The sequence below is a fragment of the Centroberyx gerrardi genome, chromosome 12 (assembly GCF_048128805.1).
Source record: "Centroberyx gerrardi isolate f3 chromosome 12, fCenGer3.hap1.cur.20231027, whole genome shotgun sequence".
NCBI classification, from domain to species: Eukaryota; Metazoa; Chordata; class Actinopteri; order Beryciformes; family Berycidae; genus Centroberyx; species Centroberyx gerrardi.
The window spans coordinates 6,404,500-6,428,106 of NC_136008.1; the positions used below are offsets into that span (position 1 = coordinate 6,404,500).

General features: G+C 42.2%; 1 protein-coding gene across 1 annotated transcript in view; it reads right to left on the minus strand.

The window, feature by feature from the left end:
- Window positions 1-456: 456 nt before the first annotated feature.
- The window catches only part of plcl2 (phospholipase C like 2), a 44,342-nt gene continuing 21,191 nt past the window's right edge, over window positions 457-23,607 (minus strand). Inside the window, exons 2-6 of the mRNA XM_078287354.1 lie at window positions 20,845-23,328; window positions 18,697-18,900; window positions 13,077-13,152; window positions 6,661-6,770; window positions 457-4,246 (exon numbers count right to left, since the gene is read on the minus strand). Coding sequence (XP_078143480.1) covers window positions 4,040-4,246; window positions 6,661-6,770; window positions 13,077-13,152; window positions 18,697-18,900; window positions 20,845-23,328 — 3,081 coding nt within the window. The 3' untranslated portion in view covers window positions 457-4,039. The remainder of the gene's footprint in view (window positions 4,247-6,660; window positions 6,771-13,076; window positions 13,153-18,696; window positions 18,901-20,844; window positions 23,329-23,607) is intronic.

Genomic DNA, 23,607 nt, shown 5'->3' on the forward strand with positions numbered 1-23,607 from the left:
TGAGTTATTTCTTTCCCTTCCCTGAGTTTTCATATTAGCTTACAATGGAAGATAGGGAGTGGCTGCTGTCCTGACCGGGGGGAGGGAAGGTCACTCCAGCACTGTGGAGCCAGGAGGGAGGAGGGCGGAGGCCGAGGTCGAGGTGGAGCGATGAGCGATGATGGCCAGGTTGTTGCAGGGAAGGGAGAGCTGGGTAATAATAGAGAGCAGATGATGGGGTTTCACTCAGAGATTCAACTACCGCCACTGGAAATGAGTTCTCAAATGTGGTAAACACCGGGGCAGGACCAGGCTGCCGGTGCGACCTGGGCAAAATTAGTTTGGGAATCTCGTCATTACAATATGTAAATAGAGGATATAAAGTCACGTATAACCAGAATTGTGTGTATTCATGCCGTTAATGAAAAAAAAACATTAAATCCCGCTGATTTAACACAGCACAACAGACACACAATCTAAACTATTCAACATAGTTTATTCAGAGGGTTTCGTGGACTTGACAGATAAAGAGACAAAAACGGGAGCACGGTTCGAAATGTTTTCTTTTTTCCTCCTCTCCGTCAGTAGAAACGTTCAACAACAGTTATAAATACGACGACTGTCACAGCACTGAAATTCAGAGACAACGTGGTTCGTCCCGGCGTGGGTCCAGCTAAAACACTGGTGGCGAGTCGTGCGATCTGCAAGAGGTGGTGCTCAAACCGAGGGGCACAACACTGTTTCAGCACGGAGAAGGAAATTAAACAGCAGACAAGGTACAAAAAAAAAAAAAATGCTTGCGCTTCATTTTACAGTCCAGTTCCAATGGGGGTATTGCCCTGTATCGAGAGAATAAAAAAATAAAATAAACTGTTTGGAAATTCAACAGTGAATTAAAAGAATTGATTTCTTGCCGGTAATCAAAACCTTGCCAAAGGCCATGTAACATCCATGCCCAAAAAGAGTCCATGAAGATTTTTAGGTTAAAAATTAAGCCAGACTTGGCCTCAATTATGCCAGATTTTTGTTTCAAGGCCGCATCAGACTAATGTGTTTTGGCATAAGCATTCATTAGAGCATCTGCTGCCACTCCAAAGTTTTTCTTGGATTTTTTGTTAGTCGGTTTATAGTTTCTGCAACTAGAAGGTCATATAAAGACGACACATTTGCCATATGATAGTTTACATGAAGCTTTCTTTGTCCCGATCATTTTGAGATTTGAAACACAAGATAAAAAAGTATGGACTGTATAATAAAGAGCAAGCATGAGAACTATTGAAGCAACATGTGGGGAAAGGCAGGTTGAGAGTAAGAATGTGTCTTTTCTCACTTCCTACTTCTCCATTTGACGGACTTGAGTAGCAGTAATGAGGCACAATTATATCACACGGTAACTGTGGATCGAGTAATAGTTGTGTCACCAGGAGTGGTTGAGAAGCTATTATTACTCCGTGCTCAATATCTCTCTCAGCCGGCCTACCAGACCTGAGTAATAGTTGAAATTCTTTCAAAGGCTCATCTATATTCTGTGACTCATTTGACTTGTCTGGCAGACGGGAACCATTTCAGTTGCCCAAAAGGTTCCTGCACAGTGCTTCTCCAGACTGGTTCATACGAGTTCTTTAAATACTGTAATTGAAAGTACTTCAAGTAGAAGTTAACACAGGTCTGCATTTGGCATTTAAACAGTGACAAATAGCAAGACATAACACAGCGAAGCCCGTAACTATTGGACAGGAAAACACATCTTTATGTGATTAAGCAGCTAAAATTGAGCAGTTAAAATTGAAACCATTGTCCCCCTTTTTGTACATGGTCCCCCTTTCCGAGTCTGTGATCCAGACGTACCACGTGGGTATCTAAAATTCAGCAAAATAACTGAACCAAAATGATTGCAAGTAAACAAGGGAATGAGTTATCAAACCAGCCATAGCTGATTTCTCATTAGCATATTTTGAATTACAGTGGAATTGGTTGGGAGCACACCTGAAAGATATCACATCTCTGGCTCCTTGTATGGGTTGCAGATTTCTAAAAGGTCACTGTAAGGAGTTTTGGTAAAATGTGAAAATGCCTGGTATTCTCGGTATAATGTTGAGTTGCCCAAACTCTTTTGGCACCCAGAAATAGGAGGACCGTGTCCAAAAAGTGCTATCATTTTTTTTTTTTTTTTTTTAAATCAAGCCTTGATCTAAAAACTGTTAAATACTGGAAAGTGAAGCGGACACCTTGACATGATGTGTACAGAGCCAAAATATATGAAAATGCATCACCGTCCAAATTGTTTCTGAGCTCACTGTGCATGTTATCAACATTTGTGGTTCGTTCTCAAGCAGTTGCTGGTTGTGATTATTGAGACTTGGACCGCTGTTTGCACGACACACATGCTGAGATTTACATTCTCTGATTCGTCCCTCTGCGTCAACAAAGGAACTCTCCGGTGGGAAAGTTCAACGGTCACTTTGTAGTGACACCCCCCAATATCAGATCTGTACAGACAAATAAAATAAGTTGGTTTTTTTCCATGGACACGCCATATATCCTTTATAAAATAAATCTTATTTCCAAGTATACAATAATAAAATGATGCACTTTGCAGAAAAAAAGTAACAGGAAACTCCATATATACACATAGTATATTATACTATTTTGGCAGACAAGAACATGAACAAGTTCGTTATTGTAAACAGCTCTTTTCTCTCATTCCTTCATTTTTCTTTTCTTTCCTTCTTTGCGTCTCCTTCCAAATCACTCTCTCTTTCCTATTACATTCATATCTCCAAGTTTCTCATTGGAAAGAAACCCTTTTGTAAAATTGTGCTTTAAGAAATCCTTTGACCGATCCAAGGGCTATGTTTTTTTTTTGTTGTTTTTTTTGTCTCCTGGGGGTTACACCCTGGTCCGCTGAGTTAGAAGAGCGCTGTCTCTTAACAGTAGGTCAGTGCCTTAAAAAGTCCCGTGGCTGCTAGTTCACTTGGCTCTCCCAGCTCACCCACAAACTGAAAGACGGGGGTTGGAAGAACGATCGGAGGGCAACAGTCCGCTGCTCTGGGACTGTGGATGAAGAGAGAGTTTTATGCCTGGGAAAGTTAGAGGGACAAATTTATGTGTGGCGCTGCAGTAGACATGGGGAGGAATTTCAGGGTTCCTACATATTTTGTATGTCAACAATATTCCCAGAGGTCAATTTCTGCGCTGGATTTACATATTTGGGTTGGCGTTCAATATGATGTATGCTGACAGTGGCTGGGCAGCATCAAATGTGTCGTTATACTGTATGTTTAACAGTAACAACAATTTTACATTCTTTTTCAGATTTCTGTAAAGTTGACACATTTTTCGAGATCTGGAAATAATGACAATCATTTTCCAGACTTTTCCAGACTTTAAGAAAAGCTGCGTTGAGACTCTGTATCATTTGTCATTTAAAGACCCCATGAAACGGAGTCTGTGCTTCCTTGATTTTATGTATTTCCCGTTAAAATATGATATTGGGGCGGGACATAACGCAAGGAGCGATAAGTCTAAAGTCTAAACCAATAGGATATGAGTCAGGGAGAGAAAGGCAGTTTGATTTGATGGGAGGGGCGGGATTGTTCAAAAATCAGTGATGGTTTTATTGGTTGGAATCTATATTTACGCCTACTGGTGCAGCATGAGGTCACCATGAAAGATACTCTGTTTTCCAGGAAGAAAAAGTAATGGGAGTTCATTTCATGGGGACTTTAATTTGTCCTTGTGTGGGACCGGGATCTGAGGCTGGGTAAGTTTGTGTTTGCCCTTGAAACAGCAGTGGCTTTTCAATGGTGATTCCAAGGCAGGATTCTGGGAAAGGTTATAATTGTGCTTGGGATAGAGGAATGTACACTAAGGAATGTGGAAAACACTAGTGTGTGTGTGTGTGTGTGTGGAGTAATAATGCCAGGGTAAGGGCACAGTGTGTGGCGGAGTGGGGAGCTTTGGGCTTCGGGGGGGGGGGGGGGGGGGGGGGGGGCAGGGATGGGGTGGGTCAACATGCGGCCTCGGGGCCAGCGGAGCGCCAAAGCGGGAACATGTGTGTTCAGTTGTCCTCGTCGGTGAGCTCGTCCTCGGCGGTGGCCTTCTCGGGGATGGCCTCCAGGCTGCGGCGGCTCCTGGACTCGGTGGAGCCGGAGGAGCCGCCCGCCGCACCGCCTTTACACAGGTTGCAGGTGAGCGCGGCGTAGTGGATCTGCTTGAGGTTCTCCTGGACTTCGCTCCTGGCGTGCTTCAGCAGGTCCGCCTGGCCCTGGGGGGGGGTGAAGAAAGATCAAAGTGTAATGATCAATCACATTTCTTACATACAGGAATAATAAACTTTATAAACTTTTATAATAAACTTTTTAAAGCAACTGTTACAAAGTGCTTTCCAAACAGTTAAGATAGAAATTTGTTTCTATCTTAACTGTAAAATAAAGTAAAGTAAAATAAGAATATATGGAGACAGACAGGGTTACAAACTGGGATAAAAAATAAGACATAAAAGACAATTGAAACCAGACATGAGGATAAAGATAAAATACAAATATAAGGAGACAGACAGGATTATGAACAAGGATAAAAAAAAAATGTGCTTCACAAAAAAATGGAGTAAAATACATAAAACACAATAAAAACAAAATAAAAACTACTATAAATACAGTAAAATTATTCAAAAAAAAGAAAAAACCATTTGCTCTACATTTGCATGCGCTAAATGCTGCATCCTTAATCTTGGTTCTGGCTTTAGGAACCACCAGTAGACGAGGCTCAGATGATCTGAGTAATCTGCTAGGAACATAACTACCACTAATAATTAATAATCATATCTTGAAGATACTCTGAAGCAAGTTCGTGAATGGATTTAAAAGTGAGTAAAATAATCTTAAAAGTGAAGTCGAAAAGCGAGGAGCAGCCCATGCAGGGATCTCAGAGCGGGTGTGATGTGTGATGCGCTCCCTCTTACTCGTCCTTGTTAAAATCCTGGCAGGAGCGTTCTGTACCCGCTGTAGCAGCGTCTAATGATTTCTTGGATAGACCGGAAAGGAGCGCATCACAGTATTGTAACCTACTTGTGACAAATTCATGACTGCATGAGTGTCTCAGCTCTGTGCCGCCGCGGTGAGATGAGAGAAAGAAAGAAAGCTAGAAGAGCGATGAGAGCGGTATCGTATAGGAGAAACGGATGTGAGGGGTCAGAACTTTTGGTGAGAAACCTTTTTTATGCAGAGTTATAACCCTTCTTTGGATTCAAGAGACAGTTTTTTAGACCTTCATCATCTTGGATCCACAGGAGCATTGTGATTCAGCAACTTCAGTCGACAACTTGGCCACCGAAAACCTGAGTCTATTTAAATAATAAGCCTAATGTATGTGCAGCTGGGCAATAGACTTACACAGCTCCAGATTAGCAATAGAGAGAAAATGCAGTGCACAATGAATTATGCAGCAGTGCCACACACTTGCCTGGCTCAACTAAATTGCCTGGGGACAGAGTATGAATTATAGCTGAGCTACTCATGAGGTAATCTTAATTAACACACGCAAATACCACAAATAAATATGCAGAAGGTCATTCATCAATAATTACCCCTTGTGTTGGCACTGGAGGTTGAAAGGCATGGTAAATACATTAGGTGAAGAGTGGCTTAGACTAGGTAGCCTAGTGTTCTCCCCGAGCACTAGAGCTAGCCAAAATTGAAAAATCAGTTCACTTTGTAATAACATTTCCTTCTGCATACAAACAGCGGATCAGTTTCATTATCTACTCTCTTTGTTGGTGTTCAGTTTGACTCCATTACAGAAACTCTTTGAAACATTTTGAAGCTGTTGTCTTCATTTATCCTGAATAACCTTACAGCTATAACTATTCTTTTTAAATGTTTTGTTAGTTTATGCTGTATTTTGTATCCTTTGTTCTGCTCCTGTATTTTATTTTTGACTGTAGTCTGTCCATTTGTTTTTATCTGTGCTGCTGCCTATCTTGGCCAGGTCTCCCTTGAAAAAGAGGCTTTTAATCTCAATGGGACCTCCCAGTTAAATAAAGGTTAAATAAAATAAATAAAGCTGAAGACATGAGTAAGAATCGCCTGGTGATTACAGAGACAATCCTGTAAGTAGAAGGACAGGTTTTATTCCTGCGGGAGCCACTGTGTCCATGCTGTCAAATGCCTACATCTGTGTGTCTCAGAGAGATATGCCAAGTCATAAATTGTGTGTAATAAAAAGTGTGTAATACAGTAACTGAGTGCTCCCCAAACAAACATATAATATTGTGTTACGCATCAGAATAGCACAGTACACTACCAGTCAAAAGTTTCAATTTTTTTTTACTATTTTCCACATTTTAGAATAATAGCAAAGACATCAAAACTATGAAATAACACAAATGGAATTATGCAGTGACCAAAAAAGTGTTAAACAAATCAAAACTATCTTATATTTTAGATTCTTTAAAGTAGCCGCCCTTTGCCTTGATGGAAAGGCAAAGGCTTTGGAAAGAAATTCATACACTGGCATCAACTTCACTATTTATATTTGTCTAAGAAACTAATTTCAAGCATTTAAGCACAAGCCTTTAGATCAAAACGGCTTTAAGAGACTGAAAATCATACTACAATCGGGTGTGTCCAAACTTTTGACTGGTATTGTAGTTATTACTGTATTAGCCCAGCGCCTCCTCACCTTGAGTATGGTGATGTTCCACGTGAAGCTCTCCACCGCCTTGTGCAGCTTCCTGCCCTTCAAGCCTTCCTTCACGGCCAAGTCATGGAGGTTCTCGTGAAATTCCATCGCTAGGAGGGACAGAGACAAGAACAAGCGTCAAGCCAAGTTTTTATGCCTGCCGTTCATGGTGATTTGTGAAACAGAAGAGCAATTGTGAAGAGTCCGGGAGACGTGACCGGGTGCTACAGGCCTGCTGCCGCTGCGAGGAGACATTAGAGCAAAGACCCCGGCGTGCACTGTCAACTTTTCATCGCTCTTCCCCAAGTACAAGGGTGTAGTATGTGGAAGTGCAGCGGTGCTCTGGCAGTGGAGGCGAGCCCGCACCAGTCTTTGTTGCGGGTGTTTCGTCTGTCATGAGTACCGACAGTTGATGCCAGTTGCATATTTCTCAACACATTTTGGAGACAGCTCATCATCATCGCATACAGGCGTGGAATTCTGTTAGCGCTTACCGTTAAATTGTTAAAATCTCATTTCTCACTTTTTTTGTGCAAGGCAGATGGAAATGAAAAAAACATTTTCTGTCACAGTGATGGCAGCGGGAATCTAACCAAATAGATTACCTTTCAACAAGTGACAGTTACAGAATTGCTAATAAAACATGGAGGATACAGCCTGTGTGGCAAGTGTCTCCAATTTTTGTTTACATTCCACAATGATGCATTCATGTTTGTTGTGTTCCTTGTCAACCGTTTTTAATCCGGCGACAGTTTGCTGAGCATGTATGCCCCTTTTTCAGCAACGCCCTGCATCACATTCATAAGTGTCACATCCTAAAGACGTGTTCCTGGGATGTAAAGGCAGGAGGCAAAAAAAAAACAGTGAGATGAGGAGAGAAGGAATGAAAACCTACTTCTGTAAAAAAGAACATCAAAGAAAGAGAATGAGAAAAAGCAAGATAATTTAAAGGGAGAGAGGAAATGAACAAAAAGCAGGATTGAAGGAAGCACAGAGACGGGATGAGAGGGGAAAGAAAGAGCCCCGGAAACAGAGAGAAAGCTAGAGAAAGGAAGAGGAGAGGAGCAGCGTAGGCAGACAGACATGACGTTCTTTCACTGTGGATTAGCATCAAGGCACCGAACAGAGGAGGGATTTGTCTCCTGAGGAGCTTTCCCGCCTCCTCTCTTCTCCTCCTCTGCCTCTCCCTATCCCTTTTTTTTTTTTTTTTTTGCTTTGCATGACCGAGTCTGAGTGAGGACACTTTTAATGTGGAGTTCGGGTACCGACACCGCAGCAACAGGCAGGCCCCAGTCTGTGAGGTAAACACAGCAGAGGGAGACGGGAGTAGACTTCCGATCGTACACGAAGCCGATAACAGCGTAGTGCACTTCAGCTCTGGGAACTCCAACTGAGAATGCGCACATTCCGCTTGAGGCACTGATATCAGCTGGGGTCGGTCCCAGCCCCTGTTGGTGTTGTTGCCATGGAAACGCAGCATGCACGCGAGACAGACCCTTCGTGTGAGAGAGAGAGAGAGAGCGCCACGATGGGTGTGGGGCTGGGCCGTTGTTGTCGAGCCCTCAGCGGAGGACAGAGGTCCGACTCCGGCCCTTACGAGCGAGTGCACAACCTTGTTCGATTAACAGGATGAAAGGGGCGAACGGCCTGCTGAAATGCTTCGTTACTGACGGATCTGACACATTTATCACCAGTGGACCAGGCATGTACACCGCTGCTGATGAATCACACATGCCTCTTTGCTTTTTCCGTTCTCTGTGTGCCGTTTGATGTGATGCACAGTGTGGAAAAAGCATACATAAATAAATTCAATATCCAAATGATTTCTTTCCTCACCCTCAGGTGGCTGTTCTGTAACTAGAGTGTTGCTGCTGTGCACGTGAAGCATGACTGTGCTGTGGAAGGTGTACAGCTTTCACACACATACACCACATACACACGCACACAGTTAACTCACAGCAGAGGTTGCCTAGCAACATTTTATGGAGTCTGGCAGGCAGAGGGGAAAGCTCAGTCTTAGCAAGGCATTTTAGACGGTTCTCTCTGAGCCAATGCTGCCAGACGTCAACTGTACGGTAAAGGCTGATGCTCTTGCCTTTGACAGCCTGTAATAGACCGGCGGTATAGAGTGGCAGGTAAGAACAGAACGACCTGACAAGATGCATCAGGCCTTTGGATCGTTAATGTTACCACTGGCTTCAATATGAGACAATGCTATCCAGTCACACCAAAGAATCGGTGAGACAGGTTGCCATGTAAATTCACACGGTTGTGATATGGTAAATGCATCGCACAACATCAAAACGTCATCAATAGACCGCTTTATCAGAAGTGGATCACTGAGGAAAAGCAGTCAACTAACTGTATATATAACAGATTCTGCTAATGCACTGCTCCAATTGCTGAAAGAACAAAGCAAAAGGAACATCTTGTTGGGGTGTGTGATCTTGAAGAGTCCACAGCAGAAGTATTTTAACATCTATAACACAAACGCTTGGCTCTTTGCCTTGTGTTCTGCAAGATGTCACCGCAGCGGTCCTCCAGAAGACAGCAGAACGCCGTAATGTTGCACTTGGCATTTAGGAACATTTCTGTACTGATCTTGTTAGTCTGCCGCAGGTTCACCCATCCAATTGCCCTGAATGCTAATTGGAACCTGGGTTGAGTGTCAGGAAAGGCAACTGATGTCCATGTTTCAGATGCAAACACCTGACTTTGTTCATTGACACTGTATTTTTTTTTAAGGGGAAAGCAGGCCCTGTCTGAGCTGGTTTGATGGATTATTCACAACTTTAATAGCTGTTGCTGCTGGAACGTTCCGCTCGCTGTAAAGGGGGAATAGAGTTTGTATTGACCCACTTTCTACCCAACAGACAAGTGTGCAGCGCCATACACACATGCCTGGGCACACACTGAGACACAGACAAACACATGCGCGCACTTGCACTCGCACACGAACACATGCACACACACACACACACACACACACATGCCCACACCACTGGGATAAAATGATGTCAGTTCAGGATGGAAAATAAATCAATGTTCAAGTTTATCAGTTTGCCATCTGTTGTGTCCTAGTTTGCAATTGTTGGCTGTTGAATTTACTCCAACTGATTCTAGATAATTATATATAATGGCTCTTTGTGACCAAAAGCTCTGCAAAGCGTCTGGCGGAAGCTTTTGAAACAGGTTTGGTCTACTTGAGTGTTTAGACTGATCTGTTGTTTACTTGTATACCGCTTTTTGATATAACAGAATGATTCACTCTGACAAAGCACTCATGGAAGAGGTACAGAACACATTGTTCATTACATACGAGGATAGTTACATGTGATGCTAAATGCACAACGCATGAAATGGAGTGTTATATGTCGTATGTCCTGGAGCTGAACATAACTGATGCTGAAATGGGAAAGAATGTAATTTCTACACAAAGGCTGCAGTATGGATACTTTTAAATTCTTTTTTTTTTTTTTTTTTTCCAGATGTGTGATCAGTGAAGTAGAATCAGAAAGAGAAATGTCTGGCAGACATCTCCTTTAAGCCCAGGTATATTATATATTATGAGGACAGTGGTCATCAGTTGAAGATATGCTCAACAGGTAGAACACAGCACAGCTAAAAAAAATACTGTATATTCAAAAAAAAGAAAGAAAAACGCAATCAGTTGACAATGTAATGTACACTTGCACATCTGCTCTGTAAATCCAATAATGTGGAGAGCCAACAATACACATTTAAGCTGCAAATTCATACTGCAGATCTGTTCACTGCTACCATCTGTTGACCGGTACAGTGAATCTGTCAATAGTCCGAATTCTGTATTAGCAGCAAGAAGACGCTGTATCTTTATCTTCAAAATTTGTTGGATTTTCTTCAGTGCTTTTTATTGTATTGTCTTCAATATGTTCCATTTGTTGTATGTCTGTCTGTTGTTTGTCTATATTCTATTCTTTGCTGCTGCAGTGACCCAATTCCCCCGCAGGGATCATTAAAGTTTAATCTTTTGTTATCTTAACACAGGCAGGATTAAAGGTTGTGTTCAGTTTATTTACATTTGCCCTCATGGTACCGAGAGGCGCTTTGGATGAAAGTGTCCACAAAATGACGCATGTTGAGATATTCCTGCAACTGTAGAGCAACCATCAATATGTTTCAAACCATATCAAGAGGTCATTCAGACTTAAAACTGGAAAATAGATTAGAAATAGAACAAGTAATATAAAGAACAATGGACATGTTTTTGTCCATAGTGTACAGCCACAAACAATGGCATGACCTAACCGATCAATCATGTAACGATCTTCCCCGTCTACTCTTAATAAAAAATAAATAAAAAAGATTCCAAAAATGCTTCTTATTCCTATAGAAGGCTGTGATATACGGTCGGTTTGACTACTGTTGACAAAATGTACTTATTGTAACTTGCTTTGAACAAAAGCGTCTGCTAAATGACATAATGTAATATAATGTAATGTAATGTAATGTAATGCAGGAGGTGCTCAGCTCAAAAAGCAAAGAAAAACTGAGGCACAAAAAGGTTTAAAAACTCGCAAAAAAAGCCAGCGGTCTTGAAAAAAGTTGATGATGCTCATGAAGGCTGTATAGAGGAAACATGGTCATTATGACTGGGGAACGCAGACAAAAACTCACTCATTTCATACAGTAGCTATTTTTATAGGTTTTGCACATGAACCAAATGGGAAACGGCCAAAACCCAGCTCCCTGCAGTACGGATCCAAGCGGAGGGTTCTGATGTCTCTTCTGAGGCCATTAAGTTCGCTTGTGCACCTCTTCGCTCCAAGCCGCTGGTGGGTAATGGTTCAGGGCTGGAAGGTGTTTGAACTGAATACTAAAAGGAAACAACGGTGCGAAGCCTTTGATTTGCGTTGTGCTCTTTGGTTAAAAGACACACTCCTCCTCCTCTCTGATGTGCCAAGACAATAGACAATGAATATTTTATAAGTCATCCATCTGGAAACCAATAAAGCTGAGCCTTGGTAATGATGGCCTGTCTTTCTTCCCTTCCACCCTCACTCAGCGCTTCCAGCAGGTTTACTCGGTGATAAATTAGCCTTCTATGCTGGTTAGATGGAATTCATTGCCAAAAAGTGCTGTATTATAAAGCATGTCACCGTGAGAATTGAAGTTCTTCTCATTAACAAGTTCATATTCATGAGTCTGTGTAGGCACGGGCGCTGTTTTCTTAAAACACAATCGGTTACGGGCTAGAGATTGTCCTTGTTTTTGTAAAAAAAACAAAAGAGATTGTTTCTCAGGTTTTTCCTGATAATACTGGAAGGGAAAGATAGAGGGAGAGAATATTATAATCTTTCTGACAGCATCCTGTGCCAATGCTTTCCCACCTGAGACTGAGTGTGAGTGTGTGTCTGTGTGTGTATGCATACACATTTTTGATTCTGGCAGAGACTCTATTGATGAGCTGCCAATCAGGCTCTCAAAGTGCTGAGCTCCCTCCTCCCCTCCCCGGCGAAGTGGAATGGATTAACTTTACCCCCGGCCACATTAAGTCAACACATTACGAGAGGCCAGAAGGCCATTCTCACAGAGTTTCCCATCACAGGACTGGATAAACAGGCATTAAATACTCATCTCACAAGCACAAGCTACAGTTTCCCCACGGCTAAGAAAGGAGATGGGGATGAGGATGTTCTCTCCGTCAGCAGATAAAGAGATGATAAAAAAATCTATTGGAAAACATGGAACATATTTCTCATGCAGTGGTGGTGGTGGTGGTGTGTGTGGTGTGTGTGAAAGATACAGAGGACCGTGACAAGCTGTACAGGACTTTTACGTCATCATTTTGAAGCACAACCGCCGACTGTTTGATCCAAAAAGGTTTTGATTCACCCAAAAGAGAGCTGAAGAAACACATGCTTTCTTCCCTCACGTAAATTATTCTTTTTCATTTGTTTTTAGCAGGATTTTATGTATGTGTGTGTGTGTGTGTGTGGGGGGGGGGGGGGGGGGGGGGGGGGGGTCTTATTGGGCTGGTGTGTCTGGTGGAGAACAAGTATAGATCGACTGCTAGCGGTCTGTTAGCTTTGATGTTGCCTCGCTCCAGCCCTAGATGTTTATTCCACCTACCCATCTCTCCGAACCTCAATGCAACCCTTGTAATTAGGACTGATGCCGGCGCGAATCTAACCCCCTTGTCTGAACCACAGCTTTTCAAAAGGAAAGCAGTGCCTGGGTCACATAATTGAACATGAATCAAATGTTAATAACACTTATGTAAATGGGAAAAAGTATAATCAGATCTCTGCTCTGTGGCTTCAGAGATGTCCATGTTTGACTGTGAGCGTTGGCGTAACGCTGTCAGGAAACACAGCCTTTTTTATGAGCTTTCCCCAACTCCCTTCATCTCCTTTTTATCTCTGACCATCTCTTACCTGCTTTTTGGGTTTGCAGAATTCTCTCATATACCCCCTCAGAGTTCTCTAATAGAGTCTTGCTGGTCTGGATCATCTGAAAAAGAGACAAAGACAAACATTTTGTTCATATCTGCCTCTGTTTTCCCTTCAGCAAAACTGGCATCCCGCAATACAGCAGGGAGCAATCTTCATCTGGTGGCCGGGTGTCTCTATCCAGGGAAGGGCACAGAAAAACAAGCTGTTATTACAGGCATATCGGTGGGCGAGGTCGCTGAAGCGTATTTGAGAACGCCAAAATTGGAGGGAAGGAGAGAAAAAAAAAAAAAAAAACAAGACAAACAATTCAGGCTGTGTTTATTAAAAGATAGCCAGGTTTCTAAAAGTAATGATGCATTGCCTTCAGGAGAAAAAAAAAAAAATTCCAGGCCTGATGCTTTGTTTTGAAAGTGTCACTTTAAGAGCACAAGCAGTTAATCAAGGCAGCTTGTTTATGGCGAGAATAAGTCATCATCATGTGGAGCCTTGTTTTGAAGGACGCTGCTACCATGTTATCTGTGGAATTACAGCTGTGGAACGGGCTAAGTTTAGCTCCTCTGGCGTTATGCTGAGTCTTAATTGAGTGCACAAACTCTGCTGACCCGCAGACGGTTCAAACTCTCTTGGTGGCTCTTATCACAGATGGAACGGCTTTGGGAATCCATATACACATTATATGCCGTGCCCTCACCCTCCCCACACCCCAAAAACCTTTGGTTTTCTCACACAAGGACAGGCACAGCGGTGTTTCAGGAGGTTAATGATGCGTATGTTTGCTGTCACAGATACTGGTAAATAACCACTGCGCGAACAGCGTGCCTGACAGACCATCTGGATCTTTCTCCCTTATTATCTTAGTAATAGCAATTAATTGTTTAATCTGAAGGAGATGATGTATACCCTAAAAATAGACACACCCCCACTTTCAAATGTGACTAAGGGTGAGATGACACACTTGCTCAGCCTTCGGTTTCAATTAGTGCCCGTTGGGTACTAGGGCCTTTATGTATGTGGCGTTGTTGTAATTGACTTGTGCATTCCCTAAGTGACTTAAGTGCAGTACAAGGTCATGTCACGGAGGCAGGCTGCCCCGCTCAGCTGCCAAGACAGAAGGGAGGAAAAAAAAAACCAGCCATTTTATTCAAGCTCAGTGTGACAAAGCCACTCTGTGAAAAAGAGCAGTGACCGGCACCGTGCCCCTGAGATCGATCGGCGAGCCATGCCAGCTCTCTGGCCGGCCAGAGAGAGAAGGAGAGTAGGGAGGGTGTCCAGGGATGTGATCTGGAACAGCAGAGGGGAAACAATAGAAAACTGGAATCTCCTAGTAGAAATGAATGTGACTTGCATTTGCATACAAAGAAAGTTTGACAAAAACACCCTCACATCCCTGAGTCCATTTAGGAGCTATGATAGGGGCACAATCTATCTACAATCTACCTATAAAAATATATTGATTTTTTTTTTCTTTCCCTTATTCCAGCAAGTCCCACTGAATGGTCACCTGATCTATTCTGTTGAGCTATGACACAGCGTGTTATGAAATTATCCTCTCATAGCAGATTCATATGAAAACCTTTAGAACTTGAATCACGATATCAGAGTATAGCCCTATAGCTCCTTTTGAGTGAGTTTTGTAGCCCTTTTCCACTGCACAGGAACCTTCAGGAACCTTCCACCAACCAGGACATGGGTAGTCCCAGGGTTGGGTTCCCCGTTTCTGCTTCCATTGCACTTCAAGAAGCCACAAAGATTCGGAAGTGATGCAAACACAAGCTGTGGTAACACTGAGGAAGTCACTAGCAAAGCTCCGTCAATGAGAAACACACAAAAGAATGTATTTAAAATGTAGAAGCTTACATGCTGTGCAAGCTCAAAAATGGTGCAAATAAAAAAACAAACTGTCGAATAAACAGAACTAGATCAAGGCTATTTACAACAATTAAAACTAGTCTATAGGTGGGAGCGCCGGGCCGCGCTCTGCAGCCAAGACCTGGACAAGCTGGCCAAGGACAGTCAGGAAGCCCTGCTAGCTACACCCAAAAGTTTCTGGGACTCGTGAAGGTGCCTGCTCCTGAGGTGGAACGAAATTTGGCTCCAAGAGCCATCCAGCTCTTTCCAGAACCCGTCAACACAGTTTAACGGCACGGCATGACATGACATGACACGGCACGATACTGGAAATTAGCGGGGACATGGCACAATGGAGTGACTTTCCAAAGACCTTTCAACCTATCAACATGCTGCCTTTCAAAGTGTGATCACACAAGGCCCCTGATATTTTGTAGGAGGCAGGGACACAGTTTCACCATCCTGTGCATCCCTATGTTATGTGATGAAGCAGTCGTGACTAAGTGTGTGGGGTTGTTTGTGCTAGTCCACAGCTGCAGTTGCGGGGCTTATGGCTGTCGCACACACTGTGATTACTCCCCTTAATGGGTGAAGAAATTACTGTCTTGGTGGCAGACCCAGCAACTCAGATGTATTTAAAGGCACATACTGAGGTAAGTGGGTGGACTATGTGCTGCATTCGCACACTAAATAGTAGCTATGGTAATTGGTGCATTTAGTGGTAATATTGCCCGCATTTAACAAGGTCACAAATGCTCATTAATCTTAAAGATGATTTTAGCTTAGCAATATAATTGCAGAATTGTATTGCTAAACTAAAATCATCTTTAATATAAATGTAAAAGCAGTAAAAACTAAACTTGGATTGACTTCAAACCTCCATGGAACTTCATTATCAATACAAGACTACTTAAATTATGCAGTTGAATATCAGTACACAAAATTGATATACTGTATATCCAATTCAAATCTATTTTTAATTCAAGTGCCATAGAAAAAAAACATGTCCTTGTTTATTTCCCAATGAAACAATGACTACCAAATGGGCTTGATAGTCCCCTGGGCTCAGAGTTTGTCTATTCCTAATTCATCTCTGCAGACATTGGCCTTTCCATTCATCCATTGTTGAAATATACAGAAATTGGACCCTATTCTCTAAGACTGCAAGCTGGCATTGTGTTGGCTCTCTCTCCATCTTTTTTTCTGCACATAAATGGGAAGGGATTGAGACCCAGCCTCTATTCTTGCCAATTAGGAAAGAGACAAAGCCTGGTTACTCCCAATGGTGGATTTTGACACAATGCTTGGATTTCTAACTGTACTGTTCCATGCATTATTTACAACTCTTTCAGTTTCCCTCTCGTCATTCACTCATGGCTCTTGATTTGTTAGCTCCCCTCCAGCTCTCCACCTTCCTGCTCCTTGTCTCCTCTGGCGCTCTCCTGATGATCAAGGCCTGCAGCTTCAAACCACTTAAGCCCTGACTCTTAATTTATTCGATTTTGTTCCCCAAACACCTATCATTTTCTCCTTTCTTCGCTCCAACTCAATTTTCCTGGCACTCTTTCCATCAGGGCCAATTACCTAGCCCTCCATTTTGAGTCTGAATGGAGCAGAAGGGTCACCTTAATCGGTCTGTGTCTGAGTCCTTTCAGCATCACCCCATTTTCGAATGTTCATCTTTGAGTCCTTTGAAATGAGTGTGCCATAAAAATAAGGTCTACACAGTAGGGTGCAGTTGACATTTTTAATTGTAACTCCTTAATCACAGCCTATGTCTTTCACTCCTTCCTCACAGGATTTCCCTATGCAATAGCACTTTAAAGTTAAATTATGTGTAAAATTTCTATCAACTCATTGCACCATGCATGTCACACAGGTTTGCATATCTGTGGTCTCTGTGTGAGTGCCACTTCAAAAGAATGTGGGAGAAGGCATTATAAATGCATTAAGCAAATGACTTAATGCAATGCTAATGCGCTAACGACACTGTCTGTGCCCTTTGACCTTTTCCTCTGACACAAATGACAGCCTCACCAATATGAGTTCACCTTTTGCTCTGCTCTATGCATTCTGCAAATGTGTCTGACACCAAAAAACAGCTGGGCTCAAACACCAATCCCAAACTGTGAATATCTTAAAAGTGTGTTTAATGAATATTCTGGGGACTTATGCTACAGACAAAAAGGATGGAAATAAATCCGATGGCCGAAACTCTAATTCGTGGACACAAAATCGTTCCAAGAAGTTCTTGCTCTACTTCTGCTGCTGGATTTTTGCTGGGTGTTTTAGCCTACTGAAATAATACAGGAGGAAAATTGACATGCTAATAATGTGCCGAGAATCAATTTAAGAGAACAGGATGTGTTTAGGGTAATGGCTGTCTGGGAATAGCCTCACTGCCATGTTACATAACTTCAGTCCATTGTGAACATTGATTTTATTACTTAACAGAGCCCTAGCCCAATTACCTAACCCTGTCTGTATGTTCCCATCAAGTCCAGACAAAGCTAGGGTATTGATTTGAATGGAATCAAAACCTGTCTCACGTGGTTGTTACGTCTTCTTTCGCCCAACAATACACACTGAAAGTGTTAGCATCTAACGAAGAGTACTAAACAAAAATATTTTAACTTGTAAACATTATATCTGTACATATTTTTCTATATCTTTGTCACCAAGACAATGAGACTGCTCAAGCAACCTAATTAACAAAATTTAAGAGATTTAAGATTAGTCTAATATTTTACACTGTTCAAAGGCGCAACATGCTATTCAAATGTAAAACCCAAAAGTAGGAGATAACAAATCTTGATATGTGGACTGGTAAGTTATCTACAACTCACAACTCAATTTGTGTCAATTTTATTCCTATGCCCATGGACAGTTGGGTCAGTGAACATTCAATTCTGTCTCACTTGGTCAGAAACAGGAGAGAAGAATTTGTCCCACCAAATAATCTCTGATGTCATATTGATGTACATCTCCTACATACTAAACGTCTTATGGACCTACATGCAGCAACAAAGTGGAACAGACGACTATCCTCTGTGTGACAGTATTCTGCTGTAAAAGCTTTCTTTATGTATAGATTGTTGGTAAACATTAGAGTGAACTTGGCCTGAATTTCCCAGTTACAATGGGATAAAGGGTTGCATAAGTTACCATCCTCAAACCTTCAGCTGATAATGAGCAATCAAATTATTTTCATGGACTTACAAAAAAAAAGGTAATAGGATGTGTGTTTTGGTAACAATTTTAGAAAAAAAAAAAGGTACTAAAAAAGAAGTACTAGGAAAAACTAAGTACTTAGTCAGGTGCTCTATTACTTTCACTTGAGTCATGTTTTAGCTAGTTACGTTTACTCTGACTTAAGTCAAATTTACCTGAAGCACCAAGATCTTTGTTAGATATAGTTTTGTACCAGTGTTTCTGTATTCATTCAGCAGAGAAAAAATAGCACCACTGCTAGAGAAGATGTTAAATGAGCCAAATTCAGTATATTTCAAGTATAATCCATATGTTTAGAGTTAAAGTTTTTACTTTGAGCACTGCTACCTGCGCAATAACCGTAACTGGAGCTAAAACAGATATGGACAAGGAACCAAAAATACATTTACCCCCAAAAAAAACTCTGTTTCTCTTCTTCCTGTGTTTTTATCATGGTACTTTATCAGTGTACTTGTATCATTTCTGCTTCCGTTTTATCATTGTGCAAATAAACTAAACTGAACTACTCTTCCCAACTACTCACCATGTCGTAGGTGGTCACCACCTTCTTGAGAACCTCTGGGAGCAGGCCCTGGGGCTCCAAGGTAGGGTACTGGTCTTTGAGGTTGAACACCAGAAGGGGGTTGCCGTCGGCTCCGCTCAGTCGAGGGGAGAGGGCCAGGATGCACTGCTTCAGGTTAGCCACTGCAGAAAGGCCACACAGCTCTTTGAAGGGCACTATGGCATTCTGCAAAGAGAGAAAGAAATTAAAGGCTTGCAGTGAGAGGTGTATGTTAACATGTTGCATGCTAAGCAAGACTTATAAGTTGGAAAATAATTTAAGCAGATTTTATAACTTAAAATTGTGTTACTAATAGTTGGTACCAATTTGCATACACTATTCCTAGCATGAGATTAAATGTGACCAATAAACCAAACCTTCACCACTAATCCTATTTATAGAATCACAACCCCAGAGTCGCACGCTATCAGAGGAAGTGGCTGAAAAAGCACCTGTGAGAACTTTCATTTTGGTACTTGTTAGTCACTCAAAAACACTCATGCAGTCACCCTTCTTTGCACAGACACCAGTGTCACATGGAAATGCAACATACACACACACACACAAATCCTAACCTTCCTGTGAAAGGCCAAATTTAAACCCTACACAAACAACAAGTAGGACAAACAGTGACAGAGGACGCCCAAGATGTGTTATAGTCTCAAGGCCAGTGGCTTCTTATCACACAATGACTACAATATAAACAGAGCTACCAAACTAAATCCTAATACACAATGCCTAATGAAACACCACCAGAGACCAACCACAGAGTGTTGTGACAGTCAAGTACAGCATTTCCTTCTCATATTATTTCTTAAATTTATTTTCAGAGGCTAAAAAATAATGAGGATAGAAGACCGGCAAACATCACATGAATGTGAAAAAGAAAAGGAAACAAGCAGGCTGCATTCATAAGCCCTGCAGTGGAACAGTTTCCTCAACAGCAAAAAAGTTCACGATGAGATTGACAAACCAATAGTAGACTGGAACACATTTAAAACCAGCTAAATGTCTATAGGTTAAAACCCATAAATAATGCAACCAAAAACAATAGCTTGATGTAAAATACCATGTCCATCTCCTGTTTGTTGTAGCTGTTGAAAACAAATATAAGGTAGAAAGCTTTTAGCCTCCTTCCTAATTCACTATAATTTGTGGTGATATCCATGATTTTGACATCATAACAGAATTACAGAAACAAGGCCATAAGTGCTGCATCATTACTTTTTCCACATTAAATATTAAACGTATGCTCATGACCTGCTACCAGGGTTTCCACACCTTCTTAAACATCAAATTCAAGGACATTTCAAGGACTTTCCAGGCCCAATTCCCTAAAATTCAAGGACCCAACACGGCATAGTTTGAGACACGGATCAAGGTTAATTACTGTTACAACACTGAGAATTTTTATAATGAGAACGAGCAGGCTTTACAGAAGCTCACAGACAACAATTAAAAAGAGAGAGAGGCTTGAATGTGTGAACACTTCTCAACTGTGCTATGTTACAGTGATGGCAGACTATGTGGTCTTTTGAACTTCAATTTCTATTCTTGCAGAAAATATTTAAATTGAAGCACTTTCAATGACCCATGTCTATTTATGTCTATTTTCAAAAACTTTCAAGGCCTTGATTTTTTTTTTCTCAAATTCACAAACCTTCAAGGATTTCAAGGACCCGTGGGGCCCCTGTGCTACCTGGACCTCTGAATATGAATCGCCTGGCTTTACTGTTCAAACAGGGATCTCACCAGACTGGCTCTGAGCTTTGAAGTCTCCCCGAATCTGTCATGACTGTTGCACAGCACATTAGGATTAGATCAAAACTGATTCAATCAAGCCTGGTGGCTTTGTTTTTCTCGTGCCAAAAAGGGGCCTTTCTTCTCAGATGCTCAACAGTCTTTACAGTAAATCTGGTTATGATCTCTGCTTGACTTGGGGGTCAATTTTCTTCAGACTGTCCTTTGAGAGAAAAATATTCCCATGCTGGGAGATGGAAAAAATAGATGAGTTCACACATCATATCCATCATTGACGGCTCAATGGTACACACATTAGAAGTTGAGCATATTGGCATATCAAATTAGCATATAGCTTAATAGCAGAGTTCATCATTTTAAATTTCTTACCTGCATGTTTTCTCTGAGGTCTGTTGCCTCCCTGAGTGGCAGCATGGCCATCTTGAAGACATCATCCAGAGCCTTGATCACTAGGACTCGCATGGTGGCATACTCTCTACTCCTCTTGCCCTTTCGCACTGACAGTCCTCGTTTGTGTGGTTTGCCACCTCCTCTTCGATTGGTTATGGCCACATGAACAAACAACCATGTGTGTGGCAGAACCTCTCCTGTTAGAGACTGTAGTGGTATATGGCGGAATCCCGGTTGGAGACACTCAAAAGGGATTGTATATTGGCCAATAAACTCATCACCAATGTAGTCATCGTCTAGCACCACAAAGCGCACCATGGCCAGCTCAGGGAGGTTTATCTGAAACTCAAAGCTTTCATCAAACAGAGGGTTGTCCCCATTCTGGTTGACCGTTTTAGTCCTTTGTTCAGCACAGTCGGCAGGGATGCCGTGGATTTCCACGTACACATAAGGGTCTACTACGTCGCCTTTGGCACCTGAGCCTTTGGGTTTGGGAAAGTTCTGTCCACTGATTATCTTGATGTGTAAGAGCTGTGGGGACACACCAGGCACTGAATCTTTAGTGTTGGCACTGAAATACGAAACATGCTCCCTCATGATCGCCGGACGCAGCACATAGCCACAGTTCCCATTCTGACGGAACCAGCCAATGTTTAAATCCATCATCAGGCCAGGGGTCTGGTAGTTCATTGCCACTATCTGGCAACCGCATTTCCAGAAATCTTGCGGATTCATGTTGCTGGAGTCAATCCGCATGGGGCTAGGGTAGACTCGTGCTAGGAACTTCTTGTTGTAGTTTACAAAGTCACCTGGGAAGTCACTGGCACAGCGACTGGCAAAGACCTCATTGAAAGAGCAGAGCTCCCAGTGCTTCTGGTTCTGAAAAGACGTTGGGAAGTCTTTGAACTCCACAGATTTACACAAGGTCACCAGGTCAGAGAGGTCCTTAGACAGCTGGAATTTCTTGGGTGCAACAGTTTGTTGCTCCGCAGACTCGATGCTCATCCTTTGAGACATCTCTGCACCCTCATCCTCGTCTGTCACCTCACCCTCTGAACCAGTGCAGTTCGTGCTCAGTTTCTTACCCTTCAGCAAGATCTTTCCCTTCAGTTCAGAGGGAGAGGGGAGGTAGCAATCCTCAGGTTTGGGAATATCTAGGTAGATCTTATCCCCAAGGATCTTTTTCAGATGCTGAAACATGACTCTCTGCTGCTTTAAGGAGCAATGGTTTTCCAAACACAGTATAAGCGGAAACTCAGATGCAACAAAGGCATACTTGTTAATGATGTCAATGACGCTACGAAAAACTATCTGTGAGGTCATCGTGTGACCAGTGTAAATGACAGGTTCGTTATCAGGCCCATCCCACACATCTAGCTCTACACTGCGGCAGCCCATCTTGAGGGCACGGATATAACCTGTGATGTCAGAGGGACCTCTAAACTGATCCTCTATCAGGTACGTGTTGTGTGATGCATTGATGTAATAGTGGGACAAGGGCTGGTTCATGTCTTGGCACGCTGTTTTTTGCTCAGGGTCAAATATATGGCACTCTGGTGACATAAGGTAATTGGTGAACCCGTCAAGAGAAAGCCAGCCCTTGAGCTGGCCCTCCTTAGAGGGTTCGTAACTCTGAATGACCTCTAAGCTGGTGTCTTCACTTACTTGTGCCATACCCTGCTCTGCCTCCAGAAATATCATTAAGTCCTTGGTATCCAGAAATTCTTTGTTACTGGAGAACTGAACAAGGAGGAAATAAATTTCCGGTCTGGTGCAAAGATCATGAAAGACCTCAATGAACTCCTCCTTTGTCACATCAGAACCTACTTTGTCTTTAGCTTTGTGAAACTCCTTGAACTTCAGCTCTATTTTAACATTTTTAAGTCCTGGGTTTAGCTTTTTGACTAGCTGCACAGCAGCACATATGCTTATCTGTTTGCTGTTGTTAATGTCCGCCTCATCAAAAAGTTCACCCAGCCAAGATGAACGCATGTTGTTCTGACTGCTCTCTATCATATTCAAGGTATGTTTCCCATAGGATATGAGGTACCTCAGCCCTGTAACCCATATGTTGGCCACATCTGCAGTGTTTGCCACCAAGTCCAGGGACTCATAGTTCTCCCCATAGATGATTGAGAAAGCACAGTCCTCAGATATCTGATCATAGGTTCCATTAGTTCTAAACATGTCTGTATTCTTCCCCGTCCGAACCTCCTTGATGGATTTGACGTCAATTTTGGCTTTCTCTGACTCCTTCTTTGAGGGCTCCCATCTCAGAGATTGCATGTCGGCATCAAGGAGAAAGTAGCGGTGGTAAATTCGCGAGTTGGAACGGACCTTCTTCAGCTCTGAGCCGTCCACCATTGCACTGATGCAGTCGCTTGCACTGCTAATTTTCTTCTCTGTGGGCATGCTGCTGAATGACACTGTCTTCTTCCTCTCTTTACGCTGTCTTGAGCCATCCTGCAGAAGATTAGAAGAAAAATGTGTAAATATAAATATTCCAACATAAATACTAAATAATTAATGAAAAACACTTTATTCATATATTGGTGAGAATCAATTAAATAAAAAAAAACAAAACAAAGAGATTTCAAGTATTTCTTTCTCATCTCTAAACAAGCAAATTAATAAGAGCCTGAAAAGGCAGAGTGTGTTTCTCCGGTTGTTTGAACATGTTTCGATGTAGGGGGGACTGAGCCACAAACTGAATTTTTTATGCTCTGAAGTAATTAATGTGCT